The 15,257-nt window shown below is 37.5% G+C and overlaps 1 protein-coding gene across 1 annotated transcript in view; it reads left to right on the top strand.

Moving 5' to 3' along the window:
* The window catches only part of ADAMTS19 (ADAM metallopeptidase with thrombospondin type 1 motif 19), a 210,545-nt gene that overhangs the window by 144,214 nt on the left and 51,074 nt on the right, over positions 1-15,257 (top strand). Inside the window, exons 15-16 of the mRNA XM_081092590.1 lie at positions 1,500-1,620; positions 8,949-9,029. Coding sequence (XP_080948716.1) covers positions 1,500-1,620; positions 8,949-9,029 — 202 coding nt within the window. The remainder of the gene's footprint in view (positions 1-1,499; positions 1,621-8,948; positions 9,030-15,257) is intronic.

Raw genomic sequence — 15,257 nt, forward strand, 5'->3', positions numbered from 1 at the left:
TAGGGACAGAACAATAAAGGTGCTTTCATTATTTCAAAATCACTCTAGAACAGTGGTTCTCAACCTTCCTAATGCCGCAACCCTTTAATACAGTTCCTCATGTTGTAGTGACCCCCAATTTCATTGTTACAAATTGAACATAATTAAAGCATAGTGATTAATCACAAAAACAATATGTAATTGTATATGTGTTTTCCGATGGTCTTAGGCGACCCCTGTGAAAGGGTCATTCGACCCCCAAAGGGGTCGCAACCCACAGGTTGAGAACCGCTGCTCTAGAATCTACTCTAATTTTTTTGTCATTTGTATATGAAAGAGATATTTTTTACTCACCCCAGGATTCCCAAGTCTTTTCATGGCTCTGCTTAGTGAAGTTCTCCCATACCTTGGTTGTGTTTTGAGAATTTCCCGTGGTGGCCACCTCTTTCATCTGGAGACATTCCCTTTATTCCTCTCTGAATAAGCTTTCATTTGCTGGTCAGAGTTTTCTGCTGATGTGTGGCATTGTCTACCTCTTGACATGGATACAGTCCTTGACACAAGGAAGGATGCTGTATTACGCAGGTTTCATGTGGTTTTTGCTCCCAGGATGTTTAGCCTGCAGCTGCATGTTATCTGCCGGCTTCCCTCACTGTAACACCACCAACACCAGCCACAGCAAAAGACCCTGCTTCTGTTTCTGTTTTATTAATATTATTTAAATCCCTCTAAAGTAATTGTAACTTATAGATGGATGTATCCTCAGTCCATCTTGCAACTCCTATTTAGCGATACGATCCTACTATTTATTTCTGACAGCATTGATAATGATAAATTCTGTCCTTTGAGTATGCACAACTTTGCAAAATGTTGTTATATTTTCTGCACATGCACGGGAGACCAACATTATTCACTAGAAAAGAGTCAGTGATTTAATCTCAGAAGATTTGTATTAACACCGTTTTTCTGGAAGTATATAAATATAATTCCCCTGTGGTTTATATTTTCTTACAGCAGCCACATTTGTGTGCTGGATGCCAAAGAAGACAGGGATAGAAGTTTATTCATGAACTGTTGTGAAAATAAACATTTATTTGCTTTTCAAAATAATTAATATTTAATGTTCAATATTTGAAACCTTAAAAGTGAAGCCATCCATATAATGTAGTATATCTACTCTATTTTTGAGTAGAGTGATTTAGATTAATTATGTTTAATAGAAATGTCACTGCCTTTGGGATTTATGTAAATTGCATTTGTTTCAATAATACTTTATCAAATTGCTTTAGGATAGCATTTAATTTTAATAAAATAAAAATATTCTCATCACTATTCTGCTATTGGATCACTTTTAGATAATATTTGGCATGAGCTTGCTGTATTGGTTTGCACCAGAGAATATGACATTTTACTAGTTTGTCAATTAAATATGTCTAGTTTGTAGAGACTAGGCTTGTCCTAAATTAGAGTTAAAAAAGAAAAAACTCACTTTATGATGTACTGCTATTCTTTTGTTACAGAAAGTCGGCTGTGATGGTTTTTTAGGGTCTCTTGCAAGGGAAGATCATTGTGGTGTATGTAATGGCAACGGGAAATCGTGCAAAATCATTAAAGGAGATTTCAACCACACCAGGGGAGCAGGTGAATATATTTTTATATTTTCAAAATTAATAATTTGAACAATCTTTGGGGACAGAGATTACATTGAACTTGACTTAGAAATCGCAGTTCTGAGTCTATTGAAGACTTTGTAATGGATATTGAATGATTTTTCATGATGACATACAATACATGTGATATGAGCCAGAAATTCTAACAAGCCCATTTCCCAATAATGAAAATATGAAGTCATCTGTTGTGCATTTAATAAATTGGAGCAGCAAGGGAATAATCTAATTTGCATTGGCAAATGTTATCAGGTTTCCACAGGCCTTATTCTCCAATGCAAAGCACAATGTCTCACAGAGAGTAATGATTTGTAACAGCCTGAAGCAACTATTCAGAGTATTAGACTTCAGGTTTTCAGTTTTCCATTGTCTTTATTTTTTCTTAACGTTTTTACTAAATTTGAAGGAAATACATTGTTGGAAACAGTCTGTAGCAGTGTAGCATGGTGGAAACAATAACAACGGGGAGTCAGAAGATGAGGGATGGTGTTCCTGACGTTATTAATAGTGAGAAGCCACCCTCTATTCTTTTGTTCTTTCATCTATAAATACTAATACTCAGGGGCTATGAGGATGAAATGAATATGGTTGATCTATATCGTGTGAGTTTTAAAGTGATCCACAACAAAAAGTAATGTACTAGTAACCTATACTGAAATATCATGACCCACATATATACTTTAGAAACATCAAATGCTTTACACTCAGGTCCTCAAGCTTACTGGGAGGGAGCACATATTTCTGTGTTTACATTAGTTCAATAGGTAGATGTCACTGGACATCTACCTATTGAACTATCTTATTATTTGTGATTATATTTTCATCATCTTTAGGATGTACATATTACATATATTAGCTTTTTCCTATTTTAAATTTCTTTCTTGGTCAAATACCAAAAACCCTGAGACCAAAATACATATTCGTTTTAATACAAAAACAAGCCATTTGTTTTTGAATGATCAAGAAAACTGAGTTCATTCTAGATAAAGGAATCCTTCAGAAGAGAATATTAGACACAGCCCTCTGAAGTCGAATGTAAGCATTTGCTAGGCCCCAGCAGAATAAAAGATAACTTGAACGCAAGATTTTGAAGCCTAACCATAACCAAGGTCCAGGGTGAGGTGCAGATCAAGACCTCAGTCTCCAAAGCTGTGAAACGGGGGCCTGTGAGTCAAAATCTGCCATAACCCACTTAGAAAATTCTAAAGCTGTGACAGCTTTCAGACTTTCAGCTAAGAAGTTCAGATATAATAACTTTTTCAGCCTGATTTGGTGGCAGAAATATTTGTAGTGCAGAAGGTCAAACGAAGCCTGAAAGACTAAAGATGGAAAGACACTAGAATTTTTGAAGAATCTTCTTGCATAGTTATTTAGCATGCATGGGAACAGTTCACTGAAGAATACTGATGCACACTCAGCACTGATATCTTTCTTTCTATTAACACTTGATTTTTTCACCAAGCATAGAAAAGAGAAATACTAGTTAACCAACCAGTAATGTTTATCATTCTGACTGCAGTTATGTGAGTACACTTTTCCAGATTCCTATTTTGAAAAGTGTTTGTTTTTATTGCACTTTAATTTTGTTCGTTTGTTTGTTGGTTGTAGGTAAGCTACATTAAAGGCATCTGTTATTTGGAAAATGTCTGAGATTCCTAAGATATTGGAATTGTCAGAGACTAATAATATTACTTTCTCCCTTAAACTCTATGCCAGTTTCACGTGGCTCACAAAAAAGAGACGGGAATTCTTAACTTGGACCATATGAATGGTTCTGCATGGTGTGGTCTCTACCTGTCTCTCCAGCGCCATCTGTCATTAAGGTCCCTTTCCTTTTGTAAGCTACGGCCACCAGGTTTCTTTTAGATTCTCCTATTAACTTTGTTCCCTCCAGCACCTTGCAGTTAAAATTATGGTTGTTAGCTTCCTGTTAGCTTTGCCTGGTTACTTCCTAGCCATCACTTAGAGCTCAGTGCAAGTGTCACTTATGCATTGAAGTGTTCCATGAATAGCCTCCACCTCCTAGCACTAACAAACATTATCATAGTCATATTCAAATTCATATTCATTCATATCTATATGGTGTAGCTCTATTCACATTTGTAATTGTACATTCATTAATCTTTACTTTCCCACTTGAAGGTCAATGAGAAAAAAATATCCTGGCTATTTTTGTCCAGGCCCAGATTCTCAATGACAGGCACTGTGTCTGATTCTTTGTTAATTTAATTAACAATGAAACATTACATTATTAAGAACTTTAAAAAACAAAGTGAGTCCTTAATTATATCACAGGCTTCATTTACTTGTGAACTCAGGAATGCTGTGTTCATTTCTCTTGAGACAATTTTATCCTTACGGTTTATGGGCTTCCTAGAATTTCTTGAAGGAATTGCAGCCTTTTTTGGTCCAGTTGGCCATGCACACTGTATGTGTTGTATGAGTAACACATGTGCAGACACATGTGGGTGTTTCGGTCCCTGTGCTCTATTTAGAGTTTGCTTAGTCATTTTTCTTGGGGCTAGACAATAAACTTAAAAGGCGTTCATTTTTTTTATTGTACATTCATCATGTCCTTCCTTATAACTTGCCTAGCTAGGAGATAATGTTTTAAAGGAATTTTTAAAGGTAAATTGTGTATTTGGCCAATTGTGGAACTAGGTAGTTATCAGTATACACTAAGAAGAAATGGGCATAAAATGTGTTCTTCTTAGTATAAGAGCTAATGATACCGATTCTGTGTAAGGAACACAGCTCTTAGACCGTTTGTTTGTGTGTTTGCCAGGAGAGTAGGAGTGTCATAGTGCCATATATTCTATTTTATAAAATAGTAGCAGTGGGTCATAGCTGGAAATGCACAGTGGAATCAGACAGATCGGAGTTAAAAGCTTGGGTCAGCTAATTACTGAATATGGTTGTTAGTGCTAGGAGGTGGAGGCTATTCAGGGAACACGTCAATGCATCCCTTGAAAACGGGATGAAGCCCATAATATAATTAAGGTCTCATGCAGACTTTTTTTTCTGCCTAAATTTATTTTCTCATCTATTATGTGAGAAATGTAATATTAAAACAATGGTACCTTGGATGTTATCATTATGATTAAATGTAGTAATTTATGTAAATTACCCATAATAGTGACTAGCACATAGTGTTGCTCAAAATATGGCATTTTTCATTATTACTTACCATGAAAATAATGATTGCTATTGGAATTTTAAGATGGCTGATTAATAATGGATCTCTGGCTATAAAATAGGATGGGATTTTCCTATGTAAAAAGCAAGCTGTCACAACATGAGGACACAATTTATAACAACGTTGTCACAAGCATTATTTCAACTTCTAAGCTCAGTGGTAACCACTCTCAGATTCACTTCTTTAAAAAATGTACAATATCGTCCTAACCGATTTGGCTCAGTGAATAGAGTGTCAGCCTGTGGACTGAAGGGTCCCAGGTTTGATTCCGGTCAAGGGCATAAACCTTGGTTGCGGGCACATCCCCAGTAGGAGGTGTGCAGGAGGCAGCTGATCGATGTTTTTAACTCTCTATCCCTCTCCCTTCCTCTCTGTAAAAAATCAATAAAATATATATTTTTAAAAAATGTACATTCTCAATTGTGCTAAATGGCTTATTTACTGAAAAATATCTAGGCCCCCAGTCATTAGCTATCTTTTTTCAAATGTCTTTGCTTAATATTTTTCTTCCTCTCTTTAAACTCAGTTTAACTCACCTATCCTCCAGCCCATTCCAATCAAATAACAGAAAATTGCTCTGGATATAACTGTAAACTTAGCTCTAACTATTGTCCTAATTTACAACATACCTTTGCCTTTACTGCTAAACCCAGTTACTACCTCCACTTGCTGCTACCCAGTCTTTTTCTTAAGCATCCTGACATTTAGCATCTCCAGACACATAGCTGAATTCATGTACTGAGAGATTAACAGTCATCTCTTGATTGTGACATCCGGGCCCAATTTCCTTTATCACTTTTCTCTTCGATGTTGCTACAATTTATGATGCAATTGACCAACCACTCTTCTTGAGATATTCTAATCCAAAATAGCCAGATCTCCTCCTTCTCAAGATTATTCCTTCTCTATATTCTTTCCTGATTTATTTTTAACCTCTGTCAGTAGGTTAGAGTATCATTCCCCAGATGCCAAGGTTGCGGGTTCGATCCCCAATCCCTGATCAGGGTACATGCAAAAGTCAAACAAGGAATGCATAAATTAGTGCAATAACAAATCAATGTTTCTCTCTTTGTCTCTCTCTAAAAATCAATATATAAAAATTAAAAAAAAAAAACACACAGATTTTTCCATTTATAACCAAACAAACATAAAAACATCTCTTGCCAGTGGTTCTGTCGGTTGGAGTGTCATCCCATGTGCCTGAAGGGTTGTGGGCTTAATTCCTGGCTTTCAGGTTCCATCCCCAGACGGGGTGCATGCGGGAGGCGGCCAATCAATCTCTCTCTCTCACATCTATGTTTCTCCCTCCTCCCTCTCTCACTCTAAAATCAATAAAAAAAAAATCCTCATGTGAGGATTTTAAAAAATCCCTACTATGACTGTCACCATGTGGAGTTCTTGACTTCTCTCTCGATTTTCTCCACTTACTTTCATGGCTTAAATGATTATCTCTGCAAAGATGCCTCCCAATGGGACTTCAGTTGTCTGACCTTTTTCTGGAGTTCCACATGGTCAGAGTTCTTACTGGATATTTGTACTAGTGTGTTACACCATTTTGTTAAACACAAATTCCAAAGCTGAGTTTATGATTCTTATCACAAGTTGACGTCCACTGACTTGTAAGCAATGGCCCCATTCTCACATAAGTAATAATAAAGCATTGAGTTGAGTGTTTGTTTTCCCACTTTCTATTGGTTCTCAAGTTCAGAATTCTTTTTTTCCCCTTCAAATGCCTTCGGAAATTACTACCTTGGCCTCTACCATTCTTGGGTTTTTACATTAGACTTCTGACACTGTTATCCACAACTGCATTGCTGGGTCTCCTGCATCCTTCTGTAGGATAAAGCCTTTCAAGCCAGTATCTGATTACCAAAGATAAAGCCTCTAACCAGTATCTCATTACCAAGTTGCTTGCTATAGAATATTCTGTCGCTGCAAATTGAAAAATTCAGTGCCCAGGGCATACTTTAAAACTCTCTTATTCTGTCAGAATTATTTTATTCATGTGTTCCTAAGGATACCACTTGCTCCTTTACTTTTTTTTTAAGTAGTAGTTTTAAAAATATATTCTATTGATTTTTTTTTTTATATAGAGAGAGGAAGGAAGAGGGAGAGAGAGAGACAGAAAACCAGTAAGAGAGAAACATCATTGTTTGGCTGCCTCCTGCACACCCTCTACTGGGGATCGAGCCAGAAACCCCGAAATGTGCCCGGACCAGGAATGGAACCTGCGACCTCATAGTGCATGGGTAAATGCTCAACCACTGAGCCACACTGGCTGAACTCCTTTACTTTTCTTTACATACAGTGAACTCCTTTTTCCTTTTTTTGAATTCCTTTTTCTATATCTACCCATATCCTATCTGTTCTTCAAAGATATTTCATCTACTTCTTTGTGAAGCTTTCGTTGACTATAAAAATTGTTTTCTCCTCTGAGTCATAGTGATTCCGGCTGAAGTCAGTGTTTCTCAAACATGAGTAATGTATCTCACCATTTACAAGGGAAAAATAAAAAGTAAATCCCACTTTTGTGAGTTAAAAATAGCAGCAAACCTTTTGAGTGGTGATGTGATCAGAGAGGAGGGGGCACTTTAAACCACATGATCTATATTCTTTAGCAGGGAGTTAACCATAACATTTTGCATATGATCTTTTAAACTTAATTTTTGAAGTTTTATTTAACTTATATTTATATAAGGTATTTCTGCCTTATCTTTCCTATTCAGTTGAGTGCAGAGGCCTTCCTACCTTACTTCTGTGTACAGATAGGCAGTAAGCATTTGTTTCTATTTTCATTGCTGTCTATTTGTTCATGTAACAAAAAGATAGTGCCTGTGTGGTTTGGTGTTACTAGCAATGGTTAGATTGAGTAAATAGCGTTAGCTAATGGAAATTATGATTCTAATAAACATAATTCCAGCTACTGCCACCAGGTGGGGCATATGCTACCTTTCAATATATACCAAATACAAGAAACACTTTCAGGAATTTGAATAATTAATCAACAGCAGACAACTCTGAGATTAACTTTGAAATTAGACTTCTATCAGATATAGGAAGCTACACAAATATACTAAGAAAAATATTAAATATTGCAATAAATTTATGTATCTATTTTTAAATTTATCTTTATTGTTGAAAGTATTACAGATGTCCCCTCTTTTCCCAATTAACCGCCCCCTCGAACTTGAACCCACGCCCCCCCTCAGGTTTTCACCACAGTGTTGTCTGTGTCCATGGGCTGTGCATGTATGCATATAAGTTCTTTAGTTAATCTCTCCCCACCCATTCCATCCCCATCCCCGCCTTTCCTCTGAGATTTGTCAGTCTGTTCCATGCTTCCATGTCTTTGGATCTATTTTGTTCATCAGTTTATTTTGTTCATTAAATTCCACATATGAGTGAATATAAGTTTAAAGCTAAAAAGTTATCTATACTATTCTTTATTAAATGAAGTCTTGATTTTTACCTTTTCTGCACATTCTCTCTTCTATCCCACATTATCTTATCTTATTTCACTTCAAGCTTTATATTCCTAAAATTCTGCTGAAAACCTTTCCTAAAAAAGAGCTCACTGTGTTTTGTTTCTAGCTGTCGGACACCTTCCTAGATGACCCTAGATTGCTTGGTGTGGCCTTACACCTACTTGTCTTGATCCCCGGTTTCACAACCCTTTGTGAGTCTCCTCAGGGAGAGGTTGGTGCTCAGCTGCTCCCGGGACCTGCTGTCCTGCCAGCTGCAGTTCCTTCTTCCCTGCACTTCCTAACTTAAATGAGGTCCCTGCGCGGAATCTGAGGCCATTTGCTCTGTTCTAAGATCCACGGTGTTTCTACCTGGGCTGTCCTTTTGTGCTTTTTCTCTTCTCACCATTCATACAGTGAGTTTGACATAAAATGTCATTGTCTGTTTGCCCTTGATAGTGCTGTAGACTTGACATCTTCTCCATTTGAAATGATGACAGCTTTTGTACTTAAGTTTTTTCTTCCCATAGGTATGGAAATATCAAAGCGAAAATCAAAACCAAAAAAAATGAAACGGCAAGTCAACTAAGAAAAGAGACCTCCTAAGAACTTGAGATTTACTTCATGATTTATTAACTCTTGCAGGTTATGTGGAAGTGCTGGTGATACCCACCGGGGCACGAAGAATAAAAGTGGTGGAGGAGAAGCCGGCACACAGCTATTTAGGTAACCAGGGTTACAGACACAGAGCCCATCCAAGGACGAGCCGGCTCCCTGCCCTGGGAGTTCGATGATGACGAGGATGTCAGTCTGTTTCTAGTTATATGTGTGGATTTCCCAGGAAGCACCTTTTGTCATAGCAAGTAGAAGTTTCTTTCAAGGACTCCCCAGGAGCAAAAGCAATCTGGTTGTCTGTATGTTTGGGAGGGGTGTGAATTGCTTCCACATGTTAGTTCATGTTAAAAAAAACAACAACACACTCATTGGAGGATTTGGGTATGTTTTATTTCATAGGTATGCATTTGTATAAAACATTTCATAAATATATTTATTTCATATACACACACACATATACACGTATTTATATTACTTGCATAAGTAAGTGCATATATTCCTGTGTGTATGTGTAATGATTACTTTTGAATTAGGAAATCTTGTGGGATGCTTTAAAAAATCTCTATATACTGAAAGGACTTAATATTTTAATGGGAAATAATGCTCTTTTTTTGCCTCACACATGTAGAGAGTATTTAAACTTTTTAATTATTACTTATGGAAAGAATTCTATGAGCTATTTTAATTAGGCCAATTAAAAATGATTTTTATTTAATGGTTTTTAAATATATGAAAGAAAATAGTAAATTGTCAAAATACATATTGCTTTGTATTTTCAAATTTCAAACTAAGTCATATGAAGTGATCTTTTATAGTCGTGGCATCACAGGTAGAGAAATCTAATATGATTAGGTCTGACAAAAACCATAATATTCTCCCCAAATTTAAACATTGTATTTATAATATCTTTTTAAAAAGCCTGCCTATATTTTCTTAACAAAAAAAATGTCCCCATTATTCTTTTTCAAATAAGAAGTATCCTAATAGGGAAACACTTTGTACATGATTTAAAAAATCCAATATTATGTGATTATTTGTATTCTACAATATTGAAAATTATCTACACTCAGATTGAATTATTTTTCTTATTAGGGTTTGCTTTCTAAGAGTAGGGAGGGTTGAGGAAAGGGGACAGTAAAATAAATCCTTTGTTATGTGACACACTCAGATTATTTTTACTAATATTTAAATTTTGTTTTTACCACCTATGATTTTAAAATGCATTTTAAATGCAAGTAAATCATCCCAAATGTCCAAATTCAGATTAAAGCTCTAATAACCAGTTTTTGGAGACACTGAAAACTAGACAATTTCAAAATATTCATTCAATAGTAGACCTTTGGCTATTACACTGGGGAATATGTGTGTGTGTTTTCCCAAGCTGGAAAGGAATATAGATATCTCAAATGGAGTTATCTCAAATTCTACAAAATTACATTGTATTATGATTTTTTCTTTTTTTTAAAAATTAAATCTTTATTGTTCAGATTATTACAGTTGTTCCTCTTTTTTCCCCCCATAGCTTACCTCCACCCAGTTCCCACCCCCCCCTCTGCCCTTACCCCCGCCACTGTCCTCATCCATAGGTGTATGATTTTTGTCCAGTCTCTTCCTGCACCCCCCACTCCTCTTTCCCCCCGAGAATTGTCAGTCCACTCCCTTTCTATGCCCCTGATTCTATTATATTCACCAGTTTATTCTGTTCATCAGATTTTTTATCACTTGATTTTTAGATTCACATGTTGATAGATGTGTATTTGTTGTTCATAATTTGTATCTTTACCTTTTTCTTCTTCTTCTTCTTCTTAAAGAATACCTTTCAGCATTTCATATAATACTGGTTTGGTGGTGATGAACTCCTTTAGCTTTTTCTTATCTGTGAAGCTCTTTATCTGACCTTCTATTCTGAATGATAGCTTTGCTGGATAAATAATCTTGGTTGTAGGTTCTTGGTATTCATCACTTTGAATATTTCTTGCCACTCCCTTCTGGCCTGCAAAGTTTCTGTTGAGAAATCAGCTGATAATCTTATGGGTACTCCTGTAGGTAACTAACTGTTTTTCTCTTGCTGCTTTTAAGATTCTCTCTTTGTTTTTTGCTCTTGGCATTTTAATTATGATGTGTCTTGGTGTAGTCCTCTTTGGATTCCTTTCGTTTGGGGTTCTCTGCGCTTCCTGGACTTGTAAGTCTATTTCTTTCAGCAGGTAGGGGAAATTTTCTGTCATTATTTCTTCAAATAGGTTTTCAATATCTTGCTCTCTCTCTTCTTCTGGCACCCCTATAATTTGGATGTTGGTTCGCTTGAAGTTGTCCCAGAGGCTCCTTACACTATCTTGATATTTTTGGATTCTTTTCTCTTTTTGCTTTTCCGGTTGGGTGTTTTTTGCTTCTTCATATTTCAAATCTTTGACTTGATTCTTGCGATCCTCTAGTCTGCTGTTGGATCTCTGTATAATATTCTTTATTTCAGTCAGTGTATGCTTACTTTCTAGTTGGTCCTTTCCCATATCCTCGAGGGTCTTACTAGATTTATTGTGGGTCTCACTAAATTTATCGGCGGTTTCTAGAAAATTCTTGAAAAACCTTATAACTATGGTTTTGAACTCTATATCCATTAGTTTGCTTTCCTCCAAATTTCTGTCATTTGTGACCTGTTTCTTTGTCTCCACATTTTGGCTGCTTCCCTGTGTTGATAGAGTGGCTTTCTGTGCTAGGTGTCCTATAGGGCCCAGTGGCTCAGCCTCCCCAATTACCTGAGGTGGACACTCTTGGTGCACTTCTTTGTGGGCTATGTGCACAGTCTTGTTGTAGTTAAGCCTTGATTGTAGTTGGTATCACTGTGAGGAATTGACCTCCAGGCCAATTGGCAGTGAGAATCAGCTGTGTCTGCAGTGGGAGAACTTCTGTGCTAGAGACAACCTTAGGGGCAAGACTTGCTTCAGTGGGGCTTTGGTGCTCACTGTGTCTGCCCCCTGAGTGTGTCCCTCATGGATCTGAGGAGTTGTAATCTGGATGGTCCCACACTGACCACTGGGTACACTGGCACTTGCATCTCTGAGGAGGTGCTAATTTAGCCTCTGCTTGAGGCTACCCAGCAGGAGCTAAGGAGAGATCTGCAAATTCCTCTTCTTTATTTGGGATTTGGAGGTGCCCAGATGAGGCCTAGCTGTGAAGCAATGCAAGCTGCTGTGGGGCCTTGGACCTTCTTTTGGATGTTCTGGATCTCTCTGACCCAGCTGCAGTTTGTTAGGTAATTTTAGATTGCAAAGGGCCAGGTCATTCATATGCAAAAGCCTCTGTGCACAGATTGGGTGGGGCAGGGTCTCAGGAAATCAACAGGGCGGAGCAAACAACTATGGCTGATCCTCAACCCTGCCCTTAGAGATCCTGGGTCTCAGTGTCTTGCGGTAACTGCTGCAAGCACCTCTGAGAGAAAGCCGCCCTTGAGTTCCGCCCGCTGCCAGACAGTCCAGTTTCTCCCCATATGAGTCTGGGTCCCCAGAGACTAGCCTGAAACTGGAGTTCAGAGCAGGAGCATGTGTCTCCCTCCAGATTGAAAAAGACAACCGCATACTCAGTTGCCAGCCCTTTCCGCACGCGCCTCTGTACCTCTGCACTTTACTTCCGTACTTCCTCTGAGTCTCAGTGTGCTTTTCTCTTTCCTTCTAGTTATAGAATTTCCACTCAGCCAGCCTTCCTGTGGTTCTGGATGATGTCCGTTTTGTCTTTTAGTTGTATTTTTGAAGTGGTTGTGCAAGACAGCAATTTCGGGTGTTTACCTATGCCGCCATCTTGGTTTCTCTTGTATTATGATTTTTAAGAACCTGAAAATGTGGCTAAATACATAAGCTAGTTTTACAAATGGGAAATTTCCATGCTCTCTCTGATTCCTTACTTCCCAGGCTCTTCAACCAATCCAGGCTTTTTTCTGTCTCCACTCTACAGTAACTGCCTTGGTCAAGGTCAGCAAATGCCTTCCATATTGACAGCCCATGATATTTGACCAATAAATAGCATCAAACACTGTTGACCTCCCCTCAGTTCATTAAATACTTTCTTCTTTTGGCTTCTAGGATCCTTACTGGTTTCTTTTGTAAGATTCTCAACCTCTGCATGCTTTCCAAATGTTTCTATACTGTGGGCTCAAGCCAGGCACCCACTCTCCCCCCTGCTATATTTTATCCCTAGGAAATCCCATCTAGCTCCATTGCTTTCCATGTTTGTTTGATGCGGATTATCAAATGTCTCCTATGCACCTCAGAAATAATAAGTATAAATCAAAAATTTTATTTCCATCCCCTGCTGAAACCTCTTTCACCTTTGGTTTTCCCCACTGTAGTAAATGTCACCCTATTAGTATTTTATGACTTCTGTAACAATTATCACAAACTTGTAGGTTTCAAAAATCAAAACAAAATGTATTCTCTCACAGTTCTGGAGGCCATAATTAGATTCAATGGACCAATATTGAAGGTGGCTGCAAAGCCATGCTCTCTCTGAAGATTAGGATACATCCTTGACCCTTTTAGCTTCAGATAACTATCAGCATTCTTTTGCTTGTGATAATATCTGCCTCCCTAGTGTCCCTAGTGTCAATGCCTTCTCTTCTTTTCCTGTGTTTAAACCGCCCTTTTCCTATCTCTTACAAGAATACACATTGATTGCATTTCAGGCCCACTTGGATAATATCCCCATCTCAAGACCTGTAACCTGATCATATCTGCAAAGTTTGTTTATTTGCCATGTAAGGTAACATTCTAGGTTCCAGGGATTCGGACATAGATAACTTTATTCCTTAAACTAACACTTTTTTAAAGAATTGTTTTGCCCTAACCGGTTTGGCTCAGTGGATAGAGCATCAGCCTGCGGACTCAAGAGTCCCAGGTTCGATTCCAGTCAAGGGCATGTACCTTGGTTGCGGGCACATCCCCAGTAGGGAGTGTGCAGAAGGCAGCTGATCGATGTTTCTCTCTCATCGATGTTTCTAACTCTCTATCCCTCTCCCTTCCTCTCTGTAAAAAAATCAATAAAATATATTTTTTTTAAAAAAGAATTTTTTTATTGATTTCAGAGAGGAAGAGAGAGAGAGAGAGAGAGAGAGAGAGAGAGAGAGAGAGAGAGAGAAAGAGAGAGAAAGAAAGAGAAACATCAGTAATGAGAGAGAATCACTGATCAACTGCTTCCTGTATGCCTCCCACTGGGGATCAAGCCTGCAATCCAGGCATGTACCTTGACCGGGAATTGAACTGTGACTTCCTGGTTCATAGGATGACACTCAACCACTGAGCCACACCGCCCAGGCACACTAACACTTTTTTTAAAAAATTGTGGTAAAATAATAAAATTTACCATCTTATCTATGCTAAGTATACAGTTCACTGGCATTGAGTACATTCACTTTGTTAACTACCGCCACCACTATCCATCTCCTGAAGTCTTTTTGTCTTGCAAAACTAAAACTCTATCCATTAAATGATAACTTTCCATTCCCTCACCTCTCATTCCCTGCTAACCACCATTAAGTGTTCTATCGCAATGAATTTTGCCACTCTACATACCTCATATATGTGGAATCATATAGGAAGTGTCCTTTTATGACTGACATATCACTTAGAGGAGTGTCCTCAAAATTTATCCATGCTATAGCAGGTGTCAGAGTTCCCTTCATTTTTAAGGCTGAATAATATTCCATTCTTTGTATATATCACATTTTGCTTATTCATTCCTTCATCCATGGATACTTGGGTTGCTTCTGTGTTTTAGATGTTCTAACTAATGCTGCCATGAACATGATGTACAAGTCTTTCTTCAAGATCCTGCTTTTCATTCTTTTGAGCATATACCCAGAAGTAGAATTGCTGAGGCATATGCTAATTCTATTTTTAATTGTTTTGAGAAACTGCCACACACCATTTTCCATTTCACCAATAGTATGCAATGGATTCTAGTTTCTCTATATCCTCACCAGTGCTTGTTGTTTTCTGTTTATTTTAATAGTGGCCATCCTAAATGGGTATGAGGTGATATCTCAAGGTGGTTTTGATATACATTTCTCCAATAATTACATATGCTGAGAATTGTTGGCCGTTTGCATGTATTATTTGGAGAAATGTCTATTTTAGCCCTTTTCCCATTTTTAAATTAGGTTTTGTGGTTTTTGTTGTTGTTGTTGTTGATGATGATGAGTTCTGGGAGTTCTCTATATGTTCTGGATATTAATCCCTTATCAGATATCTGATTTACAAATATTTTCTCCCATTCTTTGGGTTTTTATTCTGTTAATATTGTCTTTTGGTGCACAAAAGTTTATTTATATGCAATTATTTTTAATTTTCATGA

The sequence above is a fragment of the Myotis nattereri genome (genome assembly GCF_964212035.1).
Source record: "Myotis nattereri genome assembly, chromosome: 5".
Lineage (NCBI taxonomy): Eukaryota > Metazoa > Chordata > Mammalia > Chiroptera > Vespertilionidae > Myotis > Myotis nattereri.